The sequence below is a fragment of the Nesoenas mayeri genome, assembly GCF_963082525.1.
Source record: "Nesoenas mayeri genome assembly, chromosome: 1".
Classification (NCBI taxonomy): Eukaryota; Metazoa; Chordata; class Aves; order Columbiformes; family Columbidae; genus Nesoenas; species Nesoenas mayeri.
Window position 1 is genome coordinate 96,499,556 of NC_137541.1, and position 24,561 is coordinate 96,524,116.

Here is a 24,561-nt window from a genome sequence, read left to right on the forward strand (position 1 = left end):
CCTTTCTTGCAACTGAAAGTAAGAATTTCCCCATGTGAATAGCTCCATAACACTTAGCAAGAGCTGAAATCTAAGTGTGTGTATTGCTGATCTCCTTGGTAGGCTGGACACCAATCAACCTACATTCTCAAAATACATAATTTTCTTCCACTTCAGCAAAGGAAGAAGAGCACAGGCTACATGAGATAGGATGCCTGTGATCAGCCTGACCAGAAAGCCCTACCTGTATTGCAGAACAGCTCAGGCTGAAAACGCTGATGAACCTGTCCACGATGAAAAACACAATGCCCAGCTAAATAAAACTTCCTGGGAAAGCATCCTGTCATTATTTCAGAATGATAATCAGCCAAAATAAAGCAACAAAAGCATCTAGATGATGCAGAATATTTAACTAAAGAGGACCAGAAGAAGTGTCAGGAGTTTACCAAAACCAATAAAAGAAATGGTACAGCTCAGTGCTGGGTGCAAGACAAGCCCTACTTAGAATGAATACTAATTTCTCAGAACCTTTGTGGCACCCAAATTTATCATTGCTTATTAGAGACAGGGTTACTGTGATAGAGAGCACTGTTCTCAAAGAGCAAATACAGTTTAGGATGCTTGCTTGTTTTCTCTGATTGCAAAGAAAACACTGAACTACTGTCACTATCTCAAAAAGAAAAAAGGCAGAAATTAAAGGGTTCAGCTATAGCTGGCAGAAACAGCCTTTACAAGCTTTCCATTGCAAAGTAGTAAAATTCAGAGGGATAAGACCAAGATGATTTTTAAAAAGTACATGAAATTATAGTCTGTTTAAGAAAAACTGATATTCCTAAATATCGTATTTTTGAAGAAGATAAATTCAAATAAAGATGAAAGGCAGAAAAACAGGCATGAGTCAGCAGCTGGCGGTTTGTGACTGTAGACTGCTTGTGTTTTGAGACGTTGAAGAAGCTGAGAAGCTCTATCAAGTTGCCTATTAGGGTGCTGGCCTTTGAGAAGCCCCAAGGAGGGGAAGGCAGGGCTGACAGCACACCAGGAGGGACCACAAGACCAGAACCACATGTGGAGTGACTGCAATAAGCTCCAGGAGCTTCTCCTGGCTCCATGATGCCATTTCACAGCAGGTCCTTGCTGCAAGGACCTATAGTAAGAACACACACTATGCTTGAGCTTCCCAAAAGGCTGAAGAGCTCTTGGAAGCATGATACTGAGGAGACAGCCACAGGCTTTATCTACATGGCAAGTCCTAACTCAGTCTTTCCTGGTTTGTCCCAGGCTATATGTACATGTACATAAACATGATCGGTTCCAGATAAAACACTGAAATTTCTCTCACTACAGTGAACAAACATTGCCTTGTACGAGCCAAGCTCCTCTTATTTATTTCAGTTCTGAATAGCACTGCAAGCAGCAGGCAATTTATTTCACCTGTTTTCCCAGAGAACATCCATGAACAACCCCATGTAGTATATGGATTTGCTGTTTGCAAGCAAAGATGATGCATGAATAAACTTACTGTGCCTCATGTAGCATGAACAATTCTTTCAAGAAAGACAGGAAATGTATCCAAGTAGATCCCTAGAGACTTGAAATTCTTCCAAGAATAACCCTAGACTGGCCTCTGCAATCCCCCGCAGTTCTGTAGGAATAGCTTCAATTCACTCCAAAAACATAGGTTTAAACTTCACTACTTAAACGGACAAACTAGAGTGGTTAATTACCTAAATCCAAAACCCTACAAATGCCTGGGTTTTGCTTTGATGTGCTGACCATAACCCTGCGGGGGCCTCACAGCATTCCGTCCCATTTGTGGCAAAATCAGCTCATGCTCCTAAGAGCACTCACTGGAGACATTAAAAGGGCTAACGCTTATTTAGGGTTCCTGCTTACAAAGCCAGTCTGTATTTCCTCCTAAGGCAGTGCAAAAGGCAGCACATGCAAAGTAAGCCACACATAAAAGTGCTGGTGGTCACCACATACGCTGCTGAACACAACGCAGCCATCACAGATGACAAAACTTGCACCAGAAGTTCCTTGTCTTGTGGCTCCAAAACAAAAGCAACAAGTAGCATACATGGAAAATTGGTTACAACCTAAATCTGATGCTCTGCTTAGGGTTTCTCTATTTCTCAACTGAGTTGAAATTCAAAGAAACTAAACAACTTTTGCTATGAAGCTTGTAGCGCCAAGAAAGGGGAGGGAGGGGGAAAAGTTTTCTTACAAATTCTGAGAGTTACCCCCTTACAGACTGCAAATTAAGCTGCTTTACTGGGTTGGCATATTTAGAAAAATTCAATTACTTCTGCTTTCATACCAAGTTGTCACACTGTATGGTGCAAGAACTAAACTTTTTTTTTTAAAAAAAAAAAAAGGGTGGGAGTGTGCGTAGGATGGATGGAAAACATACCCTTGAACAATCAAGACAAGACAAACAAACAAAACCCCAGTAGCCCTTCATCAGGAAGAGGAGATGATAACACAGATGTTTCTCCTAAATGAGATAAATAGTTGAAGAAACAGAATTATTATGCTAAAAGTTTCAAAGGACATGTCAAAAGGAAGAAAAAAATTGACCTACATTAGTTTGGGATAAATTGGAAAGCCCTGCCAAACAGTCATGCACTGAAGATAACACTAGGAGAGAAAACTAGAAGTTTTTGAAAATGATAATTTTAAACACTAACTACAGCAATCTCTTTCATGCTTTTAAGTACCAACTTGGATTCTGTTTGGGTGGGAAGCACTTAACGGTGAGCTCAGTGGCACAGTCTTAAAGCGGTGGGAGAACATCAGCAAGGAGCAGTAATGAGAGCTCTGGAAAAAATCCACTGTATGTCACCCCTGCATTCTGGCTCAGAACCCTACACGTACACCATGCAAATTCAAGCTTCGACACGATGTTACTTAGGAATAGGTTGCAGGTGGACTAGGTAATAAGGTTATTTGGCTTTCAGACTTGAAAACCCCTCTTTGGCATCTAATTAAAAAGATGTAGTCCCACTCATGGAAATGAAAATTAATTCTAAATAAGGCTGTAATAAAGCAGGAGGAAGAGGAGGACCAGAGGAGGAGGACCACACAAAACCTAAAACAAACAAACAACAACAAAGCTGAGAACAATGCATAAATACACAGTCAGTACAGCCACGTGCTTTTATGCTTTCTTCTCTATGCAGATGTCGTAACTGCTCAGACGTGCACCTGAATGAGATCTAGGATTTACTACTACTTTTTGAAAGACGTTTTCCAGCTCTGTTACATTCTGGTGAGTATTTTAAGTTTGTTTAATTCAAAGTCTTCAGTCTTTCATTCTCTCAGACGTACCATCCAACTTTTCTGCAAATACCTCAGAAAAGCAGAACTATTCCAAGCAGTTTCTGTTTCCCAAAGACAAGGCTCTCTCAGTTGCTTTACCTGCACTAATAGGAAGGTAAGAGGATTCCACACCTTTTTAGCCAGTAATAAAATGGTATAGTCAAATGCTGTAGCAAAGCCAGCCATGCAAAGAAACAAAAAGCAATAAAGTAACTCGAGACTTCAGAAATCTTGCAAATACATTAGAAAAAAAAAAATCTCAAAATTATATAATTTCCTAAGACTAATGCAGCAATGTACCAAAATAGGAGCCAGGGGAGCACATACAATGTCAAAGTTCCACATTATACACCTTAACAAAGTACGCAGCCTTACAGGTGTTTTTAATGAAGTTAACATCCCAAGTGTGTGCGTGTGACAGAACCAATACAATTAAAGAATGAGTTTCCACATGCAGTAGTAGCTAAGAATGAGGAGTAAAGAGAAAAAAGAGCCAATTCCTAGAGAAAATGAAAACCAAAGTTTCCGTGTTCATTCTGGTTAGATCCATGGTTATTGGATAACTAATCTTATAAGATCATATGTAGATAGACACATGGGCAACACACAAGTAGGGTAATTGGTCCAATGGATGCCTTCCAGCCTAGATCTGTTTTGAGATCTCCAGTGGCGTTGCTAAGATGGGAACAAGGCCAATTTCTTGCATTAGTAATAGCTCCAAACAGGCAGACATTTCAAATTTCTTTGAAATGTTACTATCAGGTAAAAGTAAGATGCTAATGATACCAGAAGGAAATGCAGAGAAGTATTTCAAAGTTGCAAGTGGAATTCATAACTATCTAGGAAAAGATTAATAGAAATCTCATCCAAGACTGCTTGAACATAGAGATGTTACCATTTCAGAGAACATGCAAATTTGAGTGATCCCACATAGTACTATGGTTTTATTTACAAGTGGTTCATAAAAAGTTGTAGATTTCAGAAGCACTGTAAAGATAGGAATGACATTTATCAGGATCCTGCAACAGTAATAGGAGAATGAAGCATTAATTATTGCAAGACATGGCTGTAAAGACAGAATAGTGACCTGCTAGACTTAGATAAGTAACTGATTAACAGTTTCTGAAATGTTATCTCACATTTCACAGTGGAAACAATGAAGGGAAGCTCTACGAGATTTCTTTCCGGCATGGATAAACGTGTCAGCGTCTGCTGTAAATGAGATCTCAACACAACCTTAGCAGTAACAGGAAAATAATCTTGTTCAAATGTGTTGAGAAAGGACTGAATATTTTGAAGTGATTCACTGAAGTGGTTTGTTGACTAGGCCTGCAATTTTCTGATATCCTTAAGTGTTATTTTTTTAATGTAGTATTTGAACAATAAGTTAACCTCCGATTTCTACTAACAGAAGCTGCTGCCTCAGGGGAGAGTATTTTAAACCTTTTTTCCTAGGACAAACCAGCACATTTTTGCATTATATATATATGTCATACCAACCTTTTGCCTAAAAAGAAAAAAAAAAAAAACCTGCTTTGCTGAAGTTAAATAAATAAAAACCAAACCACAGAAGCATTGAGATGTTCTACTTACATCATAAACCTGAGGACTTGTCAGGCAGCGGGCTATCAGGCCACACCAGCTGGGTAGAGTTGTGGTTAACGGAGGGCCACTGTGAGTGAGAATTGGCTTCAAATAACTTCAGTAGTTAAGGAAAACACATCAGTGCTCAGAAACCTCTATTAAAATAAAGACAATTGTACATAAATGTGGCTCTGCCTTTGATCTACGTGCTGCTCAATGATTGTATATAAAACATTCATTGAAAAAAATCTGCATTTGTAAACAAATTAATGAAAAACACCTCCCCCCAACATTGTTCCTTTGATTTTTTTTTTTTTTTTAAGGGCAGTTTCTTCACCTACACATTTACTGCAAGGGGAACTAGCTACCTCTTCTTAAAGCTTCAAGCACTTACAATATTTCCAGCTTTTGGGCTCACTGGAGCCAAAAGGATCAAGCAGAGGTACAAGTGCTTCAACGTTAATAGGTCCAAGCATCTTTCTGCTCTGCAGATGGGGGCACAGTGTTGAGATGGCAAGCCAGAGGTAACATGGTGACACACCTGTGTGGCTCAACACAGAGAAATAAAGGAATATTGTCCATCCAGTGTCCTTCAAGCAATGCAGCCACCTGAACTGGTCTGCTGCTGGCTGGTCACTGAGCCACAGAGATGCAACCAGAGATCTTTACTCTGGTAGACTCAAAGACATCCCTGCAGTGCACATACACCTCACAGAGCCTCAGAAAGGGAAGGGGAAAACTATATGGCAAGAACCGCATAACACGGCATGGAAGGAAAGCATCTGCCCAGGCAATGCCACCTAGACCTCATTGAGGGGGTATGGGAGTACGAAAGTGTCTTCAACACCTCTCCTCAGAGGTCTGCCCCCAGGTAAACCCATATTTGTTCACACTAGTGGTCCAGACTGATGATATACCTGAGCAAATGCTCAGGAGTCAAAAAAGGTGTTGTACTATGGAGCAGCTTGCTGATCTTGACTGGCTCAAGAACAGAGCTCAGTACGTAAATGCTAAGACTTTGAAGATTTTTTTTTTTAAGTCAGTTTGATTATTTTAAATGTAAATAATATATTGCAGATAGCTTAGTTACTTTCTTAGGCCTTTAAGCACAGAGAAAATCAAGTCCAGTTGTGAAATATAATTCAGTTTCCCTGATGCGCTCAGCAGATCAGGTGCTTGGGGGAAATAAGGGTGCTAAAAAAGGGGCTGTTTTAGCCGTTGCATCCCTCTCCTCTAGCAGAGCCTAGCATAGCACATTTGAGCACATAATGATGTGATTATGCCACTGCAGGGTTGCATTTTCTCCTTCTCTCCCCCAGTAATAGTGTGGCTACACCCAGCCCTGGGAAAAAAAACTCTTTCCCTCACACCAACCTACCAGCTTCTACGTTGCCTTGCAGCAGACAGGCACACAGTGACTCTGTCATAATAAAACAAACCCAGTAAAAGACATCTGGTACTTCATTAAAGCTGCAGTTTACTCTGTGTTTAACAAATGTGGGTGAACCCAGGGAACAGCCCATGACATTAAGTGAACTCTGCGTTCCGCAGGAGTGAAGTTCCCAGTTATCCATCCACACAGAGCTCTGCACGCAATGGCCAGCACTGCAGCACATGGCCAAGCACATCTTACATCTTTTTCAAGCTAAGCTCCCTTGCAAAGCATGAATTTTGAGACAACGTGCCTTTCTACCTACAAACCAAGTGAATACATCAGCAAAAAATATTTTGACATTTAGCCATGAGTACAGAGTTGGCAATTCCAAAGTATTCCCTTCCACGCAATTTAAGTCCACCCAGCTGATGTTTATCTGAACGTCTCTGTGCAACAGCAGGAACAGAATTTTACCTCCAAGATACACTAAGACAGATCTGCCTCTGGATGAGTTTCCTTGGCACAAACTTCACAGAAATCTTCCCTAAAGATTGCTAGTCACAGCTGAAAAAGCAAATGCACTATCAGCATCCTTCAAGTTTCTGTGAAATGGCTAATTAAGCTGCAATTTTCACCTAGCACTCCCCCGGCCTGTGCTGCAGCTGCTCGGGATGGCACTTGTGCCAGAGGCAGCCAAGGGAAGTCAGCATTGCCAACTCCTCCTTTTTTCATCAGGCACATCCCTTTTGTAAGGCAGGGGAAGAGGACAGAGCTCCTCTTCCTTCTTAAAAGGACAAAAAAGAAGCAGTCAGCCACAGGCAGATCCTTCTGTGCTCTTGCCACAGAGGTCTTTGGGTTTTTAATTTTTTTTTTCTAAAAACCAAAAATTGACCTCAATACACATTGGCACCCCCCAGTATAGCTCAAATTGTTAACTTGAAATTACTAACATTTATGAATATTTAAACTAGCATATACACTCTACTTCTTGGCTTTGGCCCAATACTACTGCATCAGTCACAAGCAGACTTTTATCTTGAAAAGGCAAGTGCTATTTCAACTAAAGGAGGGGAGATTCAGTCTGGACATGAGGAAGAAATTGTTTACACTGAGGGTGGTACAACACTGTCCCAGGTTGCCCAGAGAGGTGGTAGATGCCCCATCCCTGGAGACATTCCAGTCCAGGCTGGACGGGGCTCTGAGCAACCTGATCTAGTTGAAGATGCTCATTGCAGGGGGTTGGACTAGATGGCCTTTGAAGGTCCCTGCCAACCCAAACTATTCTATGATTCTATGATTAGGATCTGAATCCTTTCAACACTACACCTGGGTTTCCCCGGGTAGAAAGTCTTGATGTATAAGGCACAGAAGGAAACTACTGTGCTCCAACCAGGCCAGCAATCTCTCGTCAACCAATGGGCAAGACCCCAGTGAAAAGACTCACTTCTCATCTGCAAGCTGCAACAAGATTAATACCCTGTCACAGATATTTACATATATTTAACTGACTCAGAAATTACTAGGAATCAAGAACTGAAACTTCTTTGAATTTCTGGGTAAAAGTGACTTGCCACAGACACAAGATTATGTTTGCTATTTTCCACTAAGTAAGCGTACGCTGTTAAGGAGGGGCACTTGTATGGTTCACTGATTAAGAATATGCTAAGTAGATTTAAAAAAACTCAAGCACAAAAGACAAGACAGCTACACAAAAATTGCTCATCAGCTTTAACACCTATAGGAGGTTCTGGATATATTGAAGGGAATAAGCTGGATCACATGTAGATTTTTAGTTCCAAAACTTCCCATATTAGCAATGGGTCTCCAAACAGGACTTCATCATAAAAGCAGATAGCTCTTCAGAGCAATGACTTGGGGCTTAGACATGTACAATGAACTGGAAAACCGGTTTGTACTATGAGAATCAGTGATGATACAGAACAGATTAATGGAACAATGCAGAGGATCTGAAATAGGTAATTGATTGTCTTATTGTTTAGGAAGGAACTTCAGCTCCTAGAACTGACTGGTTTCTGTCCTCCAGCAAGTGTGACATACCATGCATTAGAGAAAAGAAAGATTCATCTTCTGCTACAGCAAGGTCAAGCTTCAGTTCTATGCCTTGAACCTGTCAAATACTTGATATTTCTCCTGTTTGACTCTCTCAAGTGCTTCAGGCTACATATGGGTGCATGGAAAGGAAATAACGTGAACATTTCATGTCTTGAAGCTAAGCTGTGTTTTCAAAAAGGATACTTATGGTCAAAGCTATACCACAGCCTGAAGAGCCAAGCACTTTCCTGCTTTGTCCTGTTCCTACTTTCAGAATCTGGGCCATCCTGAAAATAAGATAAAAACATATTAAATTATTTGAGACAGAAAACAAACAAACAAAAAAACAACAAATCATGCATTCCAATCATTCATGTTAAAATGCCCTGTCCAAAAAAGTCAAATTACTTCAATACCGTACTTGGACTGTAGAAGAAAGCTATTTAGAGACACGCTTATACAGAGAAGGTTACTCTCCCTAGAAAGACCAGAAATTCTCCAGAGAAGTAGGTCCTCTTCATCACCCTCAAGTTGCCTTACTGAGCCCCTTACCACCAAGTTCCCTTGAGTCTAAAAGCTTATTGCACAGTTAATGCAGTAATGGACATAGAAATAAGTCCAAATCTCACACATAAGACTCAATGAGGTCTCATCTTCATGCCCCCTCCCCAGACAAATTAACTGGAATAATCCAGACTGATCCCTATTCATTGCTTGGTTGGCTTCCTTAACTCCGGGTCTATTTGATGTTCTTTCTTTTAGCCTATGGCCACCTTAAAAGAACAAGGGGATTTACTATACCTGATAAATGCTCATGAACCCAATAAAATATATCACACCTAAAAGACATATGCTTAACAGGGAGGGAATCCATATAAAATCACGACTGAAGAAGGTAATGCAAATTTCATAAGTCCTACATCAACCTCAGAAGTGCTAACACCCTTCAATATAATCGCTTTACTAGCTGTGCTGCAAGCCACTGCACCAGCTGGTCTGCAGCTGCAGTTGTTTTTAGTCGTGTTATTGCTTCGGGTTTGTTTTTGTTTTTGCTTTTGGCCAGAGGCCAAAGTTAAACACAGGAAAACAGATGAAGTGAGAATGCCTTGTATGAATAATTTTCCAAACTACTGGCAACGAACAAGACAGGATTGCCCTGTGTGCTTCTGATATGTAAAAAAAAAAAATAAATCCATGAACCACCAAGAGTTAAAATTTAGTACATTTTCATTTCCTCTCCAACCCAAATGATATATTTTGTTTAACTGTGACATACTGCTAATCTTGGCTTGATGAGAGAAAGGAATCCAAAGGGAACTGACTAATGGCCTCCATTAGGAACGCAATGCACAGCTAAACGGGGAAACAAATGGGTAAGTGCTTTATGTTTACATGGGAAAAAAACAACACAAAACCCAAGATATTTCCACCCAGACACCAAATGAGAACAGAATCCCCATGCTCTGTTTCCTGTTAAAGCAATTCCTCAAATAGTGACAAGCTGAGTCTGAACTGGCCAAAGCCATTGTACCGTGATTCCACTTCCTAACTTGGTTCTATGCAACAACTGTGGCCTTCATTGTAAAATGTGTTTTGAGGCTCTGGCCTTCCAATTGCTTCCAGACAGCTACAAAAACAAAGTTCACACTTTTTGGTATCCAAACCCACCATTTCAGAATCTATTTTGTATGCTGGACACACATTTCTACAAAGAACAGAGAGATGCCTAATGCAGTTTCTGCAATGAAAGAGATGCCTCCTGAGCATGTAAATCTTCTCTCTACAATCTGTGACAAAGAAGAAAAAAAAAAAGCAAGGCAGGAAAAACCACTAATAAGGAAGCTGATCCCAAATACAGTAAGTATGTTATGCGTGTATATATGACCAGCATCATACAACCTGAGGTTTACAAAGCAGAGTTCATATACTTGCACCATAAGCATCCTCTGGGTCCAAAGTCATCTGTCTTTCACGTCACTCAGCTTCCTCTAGCAGGTTCCTACATAAGCAACTGGTTGTGCTACCGAACAATTAGTGTCAAGCAGTACTCTGGGAGAGTGTAAACTAAGGTCTGGACAGAGGAAGCTCTCAAGTTAAGTCTCCGGAAATGTTGCTTTTTAAAATGTCTTTATTCCGTGCCCTCCTCCGCCAGACCTTTCACTTCTCCTGTGAATTCTTTTAGTTTATAGATGAGGAAAACTGATATTTCTGCTATGAACAACATTCTTTCAATAGTCTTGTTTAACAATAGCAAATTGCAGGGGAAAAAAAGTCAACTCTTGGGTTGTTACTGATGCATAGAAAGCTGCACCAAAGATTCACAGCAACAGTTTACTGAAAGTAAATGACATTTTTCCAGCACTCCTTTTGCCTTATACAGGTGGTAGGTAGCACAGGCAAGACCCACCTGGCTTATGAGACAGTATACAGGAGCTGAGATCAGATTAGAGAACTTAATCTTTGATTCTGGTATCAATTACTGAACAGATTCCTAGAGGATTATCTCTGGGTCAGTCTTGGGAAGAACTGTTTGTGCCATAGCATGTTAAAAAGCAAGCATGTTGGGGGGTAGGGGAAGAGAAAAACATGTTGTTAAACAGAGTGTATTAATAGATTTGGGAAGGTTGTTTTATGCCTTATATATACACATATATGCAAAAATTTAAATGCTGCAGCATTACACCCAACACCACAGAACATTTTTCAGTGGGCATTACTTGAATATTATAAAGTAAAACGCATTACTGACTTAACAGCTAGGAAAGAAAGGTTTTATCCATGCACATAGCTTCTGCAGTTCTTTATCGTCTTAGTTATAAAATAAGATCAGCCTAACAGAGAAGTTATATAATTACTTACTCCTTGTAAGACTTGAAAGCTGTCATTAGTAGGTGGAGGATCCTGATCTGGGTCAACCCCAACCCTACAGAAACATTAGGAAAACAAAGCAAGTTGTGTTACTGAGGGCTGCAAATGCTGTAAGTTTGGCAGAACGTATTTTAAAAGCGCCTTAAGCACCCAGCAAAGCTGCATTCAGAGACATTATAAGAACAGTTTAAGGAAGAGCTGTCCATTATTCCCCTGCAGTTACGCAGCTATAAACAAGATACTCTTTCACTCAAGCAACTACTTGTAGATAACAGCTTTAACTCCATCTTGGCATCAACTTTAACTGCTTACCTTTGTTGCTAGTTCTTTTAGGACACTGGCAAATACTATTTTTGGCTAAAAGGTGAACTGCAGGTGACATCTTCTTCAGTGGAGAATAACCCTTACATCCAGCAGCAAGAAACCAGAGACTAAGGGATAAGCTCAGCCTGAATATTTGACACAGCAAATAGCTTAGCTGCCAGATAGGCATCAGAATGGCTCAAATATACTATTTTAAAAAGACACACACACACACACACCAAGTCTTAATGCACCACGTGAAGCAACAAAAATACTTTATAAAAAGAGTGATAACATTAATTTGCTGCAAGTTTCATTCACCTAATAGAACACAGCCACAGTGGGTTAACAAGAAGCCTGTCTAGTCCAGCCTCCCACCTGAGCAAGGGAGGCTCTGCATAGTGAAATGGTGGATGATTACAGAATAATATGTTAATAAGAAACTGTCTACTTGATTTTGCATAGTTAGTGAGCATTTTACTAATGAGCCATCCTTTCACATAGTGCTTCTATCCAAGATGAGTATTTAATCCTTGTAATTATGTTCAGGTTTTTCTGGTATGCTTTGGCAGAAGTTATTTGTTAAGACCAGACTTGTCTAGTTTTAAATCCTATGCATGCCTTAATCTCTGTGCTGTCTTATAGAACCTAGACCTCCTCAAATGTTAGACAAGATTGTCAGTCTCAAATATGTTGTGTTTCTGTCCTACCATGTTGCATAATAAGTGTAGGAAAATGCATGCAATAACAAAAACACACTGTCTGAAATGGCTAACTTTTTCATCTCCCCTCTCTTGGAAGGGACTGAGCAGGTTTAGTGCAATTTCTTTGTTACCTAGACTTTGTGGCGGCTATTTTAGCCATGGTGTTTATGCAACACCCCTGAAGATCACCAGAAGCCAACAGAACCTTGCTGGTAAGACCACATCATTACTGTGTCCCAGGCACACGTGCTTGCATAAGGTAGGCAGTGATCCAGACATGATTTACCTTCAGACACAGAAAATGGCATGGGTTAAACTAAAGGGAAACCCCTTCAAATAACTTCCAGGCTAGCACTTCCTAACAGAGCAATAGAAGAAGAAATGTAGGCATTGAACTAAAGTTTTAAGGCATCCTTGTGGACTCACAGCTAATCCAAGGCCTCACATGACTTAGTGTTGTTCAGGGAAAAAAACAGAAGGCCACTTTAAGACAAGCTGCAGCAGCCTCATACAGAGCTAGTGCTCACCCAGTCCTCTGCCTGGATTTTTCCCTGAGTCTCTTTTGTTCCCTCATCACTTCCTTTTTCCACATACAGAGTCATCATAAACCTTAGGCACATTTGTCCTGGGAATTCTTTTGTACTGACCAGCGTCAAGACTAAAAAACTCTACTAGTTTAAGGGAACACTGGACAGGCAGTTTGGGTACTGGATTGTAACACATGCTAAAATAAAAACATCACACACAAGAGCTCTGAAAGGTTACAGGGGCTTCGATGTTGCTGCTCAGGCTATCACTGAGCAGCAAAGACATGATAGAAAGGGTTTTCTGTAGACAAACTAGTTACCTAACGAAGCCTCATGCAGAAAGCTGAGAAGCACTGTCAGGAAGCCCGCTCAACATGGCAATATATGTAAGATTGCACACTCCTTTGCAAATACACAAACACAAAAGAAAAAGATTTGTGGTTTTCCAAACTCCAGCTGCACATTGGGGAGGTTCACTACACAATGCACAGTGACCACACTCATGTTGGCTGTGCAGCTGGCAATGGGAACAGTGAGTTCAAGAAGTTCATTCCAGAAGACGAACATAGCTCACATTCCCTAAATAGTTTTAACTCACTGGGCTACCTATTAACTTCACAGTACATAAGAGAAACTAAACAACTCAGAATGTCTTGGCTTTTACTTGACTTACAAGGCTGTGCATTTGTTTTGGGGATTTTAACTGTCCTGAGGCATGGAAAGGGGGCTTAGTGGTGGACCAAAGCAGGATGACCACATTGTACTATGAGTTTTCACTGAACATCAGAGGTCAGGTGTTTGGGTTCATTGTTGTGCTGAAGAGCAAAAGGGAGCTCTTCCATATTAAAATGGTTCAACTTTTAGAAAAAAATTCTTACTACATACATTTCTTTCAATATTGAAATAGTACATTGACAGAGACTTGTCCATTTCAAAATTTTTTTTCGAAGTTATTCTTCAGGTGAATTTATATTTTGAGTATTTCTAATTCTTTTCTAGAATTCTTCTAATTCTTTTCTATAAATCACTTTTTTAAAGTTCGTGTTTCAAAGTGTGTTGTACAGTTCACTGATTAACACAAAAACATTATTTTAAATTCCCACAGTACTTTTTGTATCTTTCAATCAACATACAGTGTCTCTTATCCTCTACTCTAGCGCAAATTGTATAGGAAGCTTTTTTTAAATTTTTTTTTAGGAGGTCTACCTGTTTAAGTTTGAAGGTATGTCCGCTCTGGTCTCATGACAAGCATCACATTTTGCAGGCCCTGCCCCCAGATTTCTAAGAAAGTCTCACCTTTATCACCTGAAACAAAACAATACCAAAAAGTCTCTCCCGACCTCCTTTACAGTGAAGAGATGCACAGAAAACATTTAATTACTTCATCCTTACTTAAGTACTACCATAATTAAAAGTAGAAGTAAAGGTGATGCATGTGTCTTCAACATAATTTTTGGCTAGTGGTTGAAAGAAAAACTCACCTCACATCCTTAAGTATATTTAGAAAGATTCCTGTAACGTCAATGTACTGTAAAGGCCAATATCAGTTCTGACTTATTTAACCAGTTTTTAAATTCAGAAAAATTATTACTAGATTGATTTATGCAGATCCCCTTTCAGAGACTGGGGGCACAGGGAGGACACCGTGCCAATGACTGTGGTGTTGGGCAGAAAGGCAGGTGAGGAAGCTCTGGCTGAAAAGTGTTTTGTTGAAGAGGCACAATCCATGTGATGGGGACTGAGGGGCACATTGGCTGTGGGACAGCCAAGGCCAGGGTAGTGCAGATGCCAGCAATCATCTTCATTTTGCCCTCCACCCTTTCCAAAAGCCAGCTGCAGCAGCTATGTGTGGATTCTCTGAGGGTGTACAGCAGCAATTCAAATAAGTAACTCTTAAAAAGCACCTGTCTGATGAAGAATATGAGCAGTCTTTCAGCTGTAACAATGCATATATATCCCCGAACAGGTGAAAAATCCATGTATTTCCTCCATCAGTACCAATTTGGTATTTGATAGATACCTTAATACTTCAGTACAGACAGTACATAGAGTTCAGCCACATTTATTTCTGCCTTGGGAAGTTCACTGGGATCTGTAGACAAGACCATGCTACAGTAAAAATTAATCCAATTTAAGTATATTTCTTCACTCCTCCCTAATATTTTTTTTTGTTTGTTTTTAAGGCCTGAAAAGTTTTTTGCACCTTAAAAGCTCTGTAGTAGCAAAGGGACTACCATTGAGCTCCTAATGGCCAATACCGAAGTTTCTACTCCTAACTGATTCCTGACCTTCTTCATCCTTATTCTACAGCTACCACTCCAGCATCACATGTAGGAGAGCAGTTACTCTGATTCAAGCCCTCAAACACTAAGCCTGTGTATAATTCAGTAATTTAAACAGTATGGTAGAAAGTGGTTGGCATGCAAAATGTGAAATGCAAAGTAGAAACTAAACGTATGGAAAGGAATGGTTAAAAAAAAAAAGCAGACAGAACTACTTCAAGTTCTCCACTATGTAATTTTAAAATGGGTGGAACCATTTCTTCTGATACTGCAAAGTCCTTTCAGAGGCCTGGCAACACACAGATGACAAGTTACCAAAATACCAGGGTTTATTACATTCTAGCATATGTAATTACTGTGGCAACAGCCAAGAATGACTGTAACAGATAATAGTTCTCAGATTCTTTGTACGAGCTAACATACTGAATCTCTGGCAAATTTAGTAGTTTACTGGGAACCTTCAAGTGTGACAGGATAAATGAAAAACTTACCATTGCCCCATCCCAAAGAGTTTTATTACATAAATATTCTGTATATATTTTTATATATACACAAAGACACAAGTACATACAAGTACACATTCCTGTATAGATGTCAGAGATTTGGTTTCTTCTTTTCTTTTCTCTCTGTGTATCTGTTCTAGAAATCATCAACTGGGGAAGACTAGGATTCTGTTTTATCACCACTTTCATTAGCATCTTTCTATAGAGCAATTGTGATAACCCTCAGTTTTTTAAAATACATCCCCAAAGTGGCTGAGTTAAATAATCTATGAAGTCCCTTCCAACCCAAACATTTGTACAAAATAGCTCCAGGGAACCCTTAAGAACACTTGTGTGATTGAGGACCTGAGGATCATATCTATGATTTCTGAGCTTTCAAGATCTCCCAGGCCAGAGATGCTAGTTTTGCTTCATTAATTACCAATGCACAGCACTAAAGGATGGAATGGTGTGGTTTTATATGTGTGTTTTGGTTGGGCTTTTTTGTTTGTTTTAAGATAAAGACATGATGTGTTATCCACACTCTCCCACAGCTCAGAAGAGAACAGACTTGACTCAAAACTGAGGAACATCTATGGCACTCTGCAGAATAGGAGAAGCAGCAGCAGCATGCCATAGTACAGAAAAACAGCACACAGTGTTATAAAGATGAAGAAAGCCAAGCACCAGGTTAATTTGGTATCAAGGAAAGCACAGTGTCACCTGAAATACAGCCAGCGGCTTTCATTCATCTCTTCCACCGATGGAACATGGTCACCAACTCTGGTACAGTACAAGAATGCAATGTGAGTAACAAAATGCTCATGAGATGGTAGCTTTACAGAGCTTCCTAGCAAGACAAAGCAAACCAACAAAAAACCCCCTACCCAATTAAAAAAAGGCAAAACATACAAGAATAAGAATGGCAGAACAATGACAAAGTGACAAAAATAACAAATAGTAAAAAGAGCAGCACTTTATGACTGAGATATCCAGTAATGTTCTTAATTAGTTCAGATTCAGGCTGGCAAAACACCTGCATTCATGACAGGCTACATCCCCCAGAAAATGAGATTCAATGGCTTTGAACAATTCCTACCACTTCAGACCTGCACATGGTATAAAAGAGAAAAAGTCATTAGAGAAAGTAACACCAGGAAGCTACGCATGTGTGAGAGAGGCCATCAGTACTGCCTGCTTTCCGAGCAGTCCAAAATGACTAGTAATACGTAATAAATCACTCAGTTGGTTTAACTAACAATTGACTAACAAACTTTCACATAATCAATCTCCAGTCATAACACAGCATGTTTTTACTTCTTGCTTTTACTTTTTCAACTGTACTTAAAAAAAGAAAGACACAAGTGAAAGCATGCTTGGTTTCTAATGTTTTCCATGTGATTTCCTTAGCAGCTTGTGGGTTTTTTCCCCTCTGTTTTTCCACGAAGGCATGCTACATGAACTACATGTTGTTCATGCGAAAGAAAAGCCTAGATGATCAAAAATCCAGAGAGGCCTCACTTTACAAAGAGCATAGTGCACACCCTGATTGAGGGCTGACATATCGATGAACCAAATATTTAAGGCCCCAGCTTGTTCTATGAGGAGCATGCACTCTAATAATCCTTGAAGGCTGAGGCAAATACCCAACTTTCGATAGAATTGTTTTGGATTCCTGATTCAATAGCTCTTCTCCCATACGAACATACACTCTGGGTCAGAGCACTCTGCTCTGGAAAGCCAACACAAGACAGCCCTGCACATACAGCAAAACCTAAAATTAATAACTGGCCAATAACTTCCCTTCTATGACTTTTTTCTCATTGTTGTATCTTTGCCAAGTTAGTATATTGAAGTTTTCCCAGATGTCTATAATGAGTGCAGCATTTTTGGAAAATTTTAGCTATTTTGGAAGAGTTCAACTGTTTCTCAGAAGATGGCTGAGGAAGAAGAGAATTCCCACCACCTTGTAAGAAAAACAAAGAAACTAAGCCCAATCACTAAAAAAATCCTGGAATTATGATTATCAAAAGTAGTTTTAGGGTGTCTTTGGGTATTTCTTTATTTGACCTAACCAAGACAATGACTCCTGTAGCTGCTTGCTAAGTCTTGGCAGTTTAACCCATATCATCCATATGTTTTAGATATATCTCAATATAATTCCTACAGGGTCTAGGCCTTTCCCACACTTCTTTCTCTCTGGTGTGAATTGCTGCGTTTCAGAGCACAGGAACAGAGATAAGGAGGCATCTCCCATGTTTACTTCCTGACATCCAAAAGAGGAGACAATTTCTTTGCTCCCAAGGGAAAGACCCAGAGGGGTGAGGCTGGAGGTTCTTAGGCTGCACTCCACCTCTGTTGAGAGAGCGAGAAACTAGAGACTAGGAAAGGAGGAGGAGGAGGAGGAAGACAGGGGAAATTAGATAGGGAAAGACAAGAGGAGAAAACAGTGCAGAGAAAGATATGGTGAAAGCAAAAAGCCCACAGAGGGCAAGGGGCAGCACCTGTGTCTGGGTATCTGCCCTTCGAGGGCAGCAGAGAAGAGCCAGTAGGCAGGGAAGTGAAGGATCCAAGTTAAAGAATAATGCAAACAGGCTGCAAAACAGAAGGATGTAACCTCTTATCAGACTTCCCCCACTCCAGTCTGGAACATAATACAAGGCTGCATCCCAGCATCACCACTCACCTCCTGCCATCACAACACACTGAGACATGGTGTTTAAGAAATGCACATTTTTTTGTTGAACCACCCTGGGTAAGATAATGGAGTATAATCTGAGACTGACATCAAGCTGTTAGTTTTACCACCATGCCAGATAGTTAATTTGTTCACACAGCAGCTATGTGAGAGTTACTATTTCTGGATTTTTCAGTTTGGTCCTAAAGAGAAAAAAAAAATCACCTAATAGAAAGCTCTTTAAAAGATTGTATTTGCAAAGTCAGACATAAGGCAATAAATATCCAAGTTGACATTATCTGTGCAATCTTTAACTTTCATGGTGGAAAGATACCTGAAATATTTTAAATTGAAAGATACAATGCTTGAAGACTTAGAAAAAGGTTGCCAAGTATAACTGAAATTACTCCATTAAAATAAACATGAACTTCCTTATTTGAAACAGATTATGAAGAAGAAGGCGGCATTCATCTACATGTTGTTTTATTCAACATGAAAAGAAACAGGTCAATAACCCCTAATGAAAAATGGAACAAACATTATTTTGCAATACAAATGCTAGAAGTTCCCTTTTTCCCCTGTGACAGATAAATGAAATAAGTTAGATGCTTTTTCAGGAAAGAGGAACTTTGCTGGTGGTTTTGATTTACAGGGCTCTTGACTTTGCTTAAATCATTAAACCTTCAGACAGGAAATTGTTTCTTTGTTTTAGTCTCAGAGGATGAGACTATTTTAATAGGCAAGTAATGCTTTAATTTCTAAGAAAAAAATACTTACTAGAAGAGTATAACTGTTTACCACTCATATGTGTAGATACATCTCACTGATAGCCAAAAAATCCAAACACATTACATCATGGATTTAACTCCAGTTTCTGGTGTTAATTTTTAACTTACTCAGCATCAAGTGGCAGAAACCAAAAGCACCTAAAGATCCCATTGTTTTTTGCTTTAATTTTTGCTGTCGTGAGCTCACTTTCCCTACCAGTTAAGCAGTAAACCAAAGTTAAATGTCTGCTACCAACCATAGGTTCTCTGCTTAGCTGTACATTTAATCCTGGTCAGTGGAGCCTGGTACACTGGTAACATACCCCATCTGGAAAGATATCCACTCTTTTGATTACTTGAGACATTCAGAACAGAGCAAGGGGAAACATTTTTTTCCTGTTTTCCTTCTTATACTGCTTTTTATTTTACCAAAACAATTTTCATGTCAGCCTCTCCATTCCTCACCTATTTTTAGTACATTTCACATCATGGGAGAAAAGGAACTGCCAGAAGCAAAAAAAACCAAAGCACACATCCCAATTGCTGTGCAATTAACAGTGTGGCCAGAGGCATGTGCTCCTGTGCCACAACAAAGCAATTCTGGATCCTCGCATTGGCATTGCCCTGTGTACCCACACAGCTGCCACCCCACAAATGTAGCACTGGAACAGGCTCCCCAGGGAGGCAGTGATGGCCCCAAGCCTGACAGTGTTCAAGAAGAGACTGGACAATGCCCTCAGACACATGGTGTGAACTGTGGGGTTGTCATCTGCAGGGACAGGAGCTGGACTTGATGATCCTTGTGGGTCCCTTCCAGCTCAGGACATTCTATGATTCTATGAGTGCTATCAAGACAGGCTGAAAGTCTTGGCTGGAATCAGCTCCCTGGCACTGTTCTACTGAAATCACCCAGGCGTAACCTTAAATAAGACCCTTTGGTGTGGATATTTGTCTGAGCTCCTCTGACTTGACCAGTACAACAGACACAGGCCTGCAGTTCCCAGGGAAGCTCAGCCCATGGGAACGATTGAAGGGGGCCCCCAGCAACCCCACTGGTGGGCAGACCAGCACCCACAGGATTACAGTAACACAGCTCTGCCACACAATGTTCAGGCAAGCTAAACCAGCCTAAAGGATCAGTCAGTTTGGTCGACTCTTCATTGAAGCAGACCCTTTTCTCCTCACCTCCACACTGCAGCAAGGCCAGCTACTTCATGAGGACTTTGTAATGGTTGACTGGCTTTCCATCTTTCCTTCCACAAATGCCAAAGTCAACAGGAATACAACTAGTGTGAACTTCACACCAAAGACGGACTTTCAGGAGTCCACACAAATCCTGATTTTTAAGTCCAGACAGATGGCATTAGTTTCCTAGTTTCACTTAATCAAGGCAGAAAACCACCTTTTACCTGCTTTTAACTATCTTTTAACTGTTTCTCTTAAATAATAATGTATGGGAGCACTACTTTTTTCCAAGCCTCTTACAAACCAATCTAACAGGCAGGCACCAAGGCTGGGAAAGCATCCTGGGCCACCCTAGGGACAAGTTACCTACTGCACAGCCCCAGGACTGCATAAGCATTATACTGCTGAGCGAGGCACTGGGACAGCATCTCATCTTCATATCCTCCTCTTCCACTGGGTAGAAAGGAATGAAAATGAGAAAAGTAGCATATATTTAAAATTCAGCTGGAAACTAATTTGTCCCTTTCTCAAATCCGTCAGGTCAGACGTGACTTCTTGTTTTCCAGCAGAAAAAGCTCTGTCGCAGAGGGCACTTTACCAGCACTGAGTTTCTAATTCTCGATCGGCTGCACACGACTGCCACCTCCTGGCACAAATCTGATTTCATGTGGTTTTAAAAAGTGCAGTCTCCATCATCAACAGACCTGTGCCTATCGAGGCAGCTGTACACAGATCCACGCAGTTCTCTAAAATAGCTCCTGTGCAGAGTTCCCCTGTTTATGTGATACCTTTCCTTTAATAGGGATGTTAACCACTTATTTTCTGTCAACTATAGCAAACAAATGCCAGTTAAAATTACAGCTTGCAAAGCAAGAGTGTGTAAATCTCCCCAAAAACCCTACAGCTAAACACTCAACACTATGGTTCAGCCAACTGCCTTTTGGCAGCTCCTTCTCTAGGAATGGTATCATAGCCTTTCCAGCTGTTCTGACTCGTGGGCCACATTAATGATTTTTTGCAAGTACAGCCTACCCAAAGGGCAAGCCTGGAATGGATATGGCATTAGCCCTTTCTTCCTTCAGGAGCAACTCATCAGCCAGGCTCATGGAGTCTGATTACTGAATCAGATTAGTCCTGCTAAAAGAATAAGTGCATATGCTTGGATGCTTCCACAAGCTGCTTCCTAAGTTCAGTGGGAAAGGGAAAAACAGAAAGCACACTGCTACCTCAGAACTAACTAATTCCCAGTTGGCCAGGAGCTGGGCCACGTGCTAGAATTCAGTCCTGCCCTACAGCTGATGACTGAAGGAGCCCTGTGGCAGAGGCAATGGCTGGCTGCACTCAGAAGCTGCTGGCTGATGCAGGCAGCCTGAATACAATTGCTCCTCATTTAGTTCTTCAGCAGTGCATCCTGTCCCTTGCTGGATTACAAGGTTTGAAGAATATACCCAGCTATGCTCCCTCAACAAAAGAAGTGTGGACAACAGGGCAGAAGGCTCAGGACGCCAGCACCTACGATGAGAGCTGTTAGAGTGGGTTTGTTGACCTGGTTGCAGCCACACTTCAGAAGATGCTTTGGAATCTACTCAAGTGGAAGGCAGACAAGGGGTATCCTCACGCTGGCCATCGCAGAGGCTGCAGGCACATCTTGGCAGACTTAGCTCAGCCACTGCAAGCAGACTGCAAGAAGCATTCTTACCTGCATGCTGCTGGCCAGGACTTGTCTCCTGATCCCTGGTGCTCATGGCCAGGGACAATCTGTGCACACTGCTGGTTATGCAGACACTGGGCCTGCTCTGCTTACCCAAGTATATTGGTAAATTGTTCATTATATACCAGCATCAGACAGAAATCTGCTTCTATTGCCAGAGGTGCCTTATGGAAAGCTGCACATGACACCTATTCCAGGTATCTTGTTAAATGCATTGTACAACTCTCACATAGGAACAGGAACCAGCCAGGCTGGGCTTAGAAGTATCTTTATGATATCTCATGACCATTAATGACACAACTACACTGAATTGTTTTTTGTTGTTGAATTCACACTAGATGTTGCATTACCTGTTGTTAGTGACACAGTTTTCAGAAAGCCTGACTACATAGAAGTGATGCTTCTTTCTGGTATGCTAGCCAAACATCTGGAACTTGCATTTAAATACAGTTTTAAAGGGCAGAAATGGATTCATTTGGCACCAGAAAAAGGAAACTGACTTCCCAATGTTTGCTGTTAGTCAAAGCTGAGATACTGTAAATCACTGCTGAAATGCCTGTCCCTGGCTAGAAATGTGCTGCCTTCACTGAGAGTGGGTCACAAACATTTCTGGGAGGCCTATCCATTTTTTTGACAACCCAGAAAGTACCTACTCCCTATTGCCAGAGGCAGTTCGCTTAAGTTTTCCAGAAGCAGCACTAGTCCCTAAGAATGATCAGTTCTTCCAAAGAGTGAAACTGGTCTTACCTAAGATTTTTTCCTATCCTATAACATGACAATGGGATATAAATCATGATTAGCACAATTAGAAAGCAAGACAAAATAAGTTTTCAAGTACCAAAGAGCACAAATAATAAACATGAAAAATGCACTGAAGAGTTTGTACAGTGTGCATTGTTTTAATTCCACTGTTTTTACCTTTTCCTCCCTCTCAACTGCCAGCACTTTCACAGAATGATAACATGTGATCTTCAACAATGATTGATTCACTATTTTCTAGCATGTCTGTTGTCAAGTATCCTCAAATATGAATGTACTTGCAGCCCTAAAGTACCAAGTACTGGCCAAGATTTCCAAACAAAGAGCTGCTTACCCATTTTCATAGGTCATCTCAAAACTGGAAGAAGCACACCCATAAAACTAGCAGGATCCCATTTATCCCAGTTCTTTAAATAGTCAGGTTTGTTTGGATAGATGTTTGAAGTACATTCAGTTTAGCACCACCCACTAAAGACTCTCATTTCACTTGCAAAACAGAGCAGAGCCATTACCAAGAGCAAGATGAGAGAAATGTCATAGTATAAAAGGAAGAAAAGTTTATACAAGTCCAGATAGGCTAACTATTTCTTTTCAGTATAGAGGTTGCTGTATCAGGCAACACTATTCCATATGCTACTGGGCTGACAAGGAGCTAGTGACCTATTATACTCGCAAGAGAGGCTCAGGCTGAATCCCAGCAGCATCCACACACTTTATTCACCAGCCTCCACTAGCACCTTCCTCTATAAAACCAAGTTCTAAATACCGAGAACACCTCTAGCAAGCATCAGGTAAATTCTGTAGGGCTATTCCCAATCAGTACAGTTGTCATTTGAAAAGTGACATTTCCCCAGCATACAGTTGCTTACTGACCTGATGTTCAGCCATGAGAGCATGGGAGTTGTGCCTCCACCAACAATCCACACGGTGAAAAACACTATGAGGAGAGTTGTTGAGAACATCATTTGATGCGAGTAGGTAGCAGTATCTCGTATAGCCAGAGCAAATGCCATGGCTCCCCTGAGACCTATGTGAAAGAATGAAATGGCAGAGCTTCAGAAGAAATACAGAAACAAAGAAGTTGTGGACAACAGTAAAATATATTATGAAAAACAGGCAGCTCCATGAATCCAAATCAAAATGTTCTTTTCCAGTTGATTCCATAACTGAAGTGTGAGTTCTTGATATGAACTTGTTATTAGCTGGAGAAATATTCTAGTTAATAACATGCTCACAGGCAGAATACACCCCCCCCCGCCCCCCCATTCCCTCCCTCCAGTTACATAACTCTACTAGCAAGACATAGCATTTGTCCATCTGCAGACTTCTTTAGTAGGGAAATCACAGAATCACAGTGTGGTTAAGGTTGGAAAGGAACTTTGGAGGTCACCTGGTCCAACTCCTCGGCTCAAGCAGGGCCACCTGAAGTCAGTTGCCCAGGACATGCAGACAGCTTTTTAATATCTCCAAGGATTCAGGCAGAACAGCCTTTCTGGGCAGCCTGTGTCAGAGCTCAGACACAATAAAAAAAAGTGTTTCCTGACAGTCAGAGGGAAGCTCCTGTGCTGCATGTTGGGCCCATTGCCTCTGGTCCTACCACTGGGCAGCACTGAGCAAAGCCTGATTCATTCTTCTTCACATCCATGTGTGAAGAGTCATCCCTGGCACTTCTTGAGGATGCACATGTTATATATACAGAAACACACTCCACGATTTGCTTTAGATGTCAAACTTAAACAGTTATCTATGTGACAGAAATAGTAAAGGAGTTTAAGTTAAACACCTTGCTTCCACCAACTAACTGGGACAGGACACCCATAAATAAGACTCGATTTTCTCAGCAGGTATTTGTTTCTGCACAACATGCACATCATCTCAGCTAGAAATAACCTCCTGGAAGAGATACATCCCAATTCCCCCATCCCCTTCACATGCACTTTATTTCCAACATGAGATGACTGCTTGCTGCCAGCAGCTGGTGGTTCAAG

At 40.8% G+C, this 24,561-nt stretch overlaps 1 protein-coding gene across 1 annotated transcript in view; it reads right to left on the reverse strand.

The window, feature by feature from the left end:
* The window catches only part of SLC9A7 (solute carrier family 9 member A7), a gene marked incomplete at its 5' end in the record, with an annotated part of 73,459 nt that overhangs the window by 1,539 nt on the left and 47,359 nt on the right, over positions 1 to 24,561 (reverse strand). Inside the window, 5 exons of the mRNA XM_080363564.1 lie at positions 4,891 to 4,996; positions 8,513 to 8,595; positions 11,168 to 11,231; positions 16,198 to 16,257; positions 23,447 to 23,600. Of these exons, the coding sequence (XP_080219690.1) occupies positions 4,891 to 4,996; positions 8,513 to 8,595; positions 11,168 to 11,231; positions 16,198 to 16,257; positions 23,447 to 23,600 (467 nt within the window). The remainder of the gene's footprint in view (positions 1 to 4,890; positions 4,997 to 8,512; positions 8,596 to 11,167; positions 11,232 to 16,197; positions 16,258 to 23,446; positions 23,601 to 24,561) is intronic.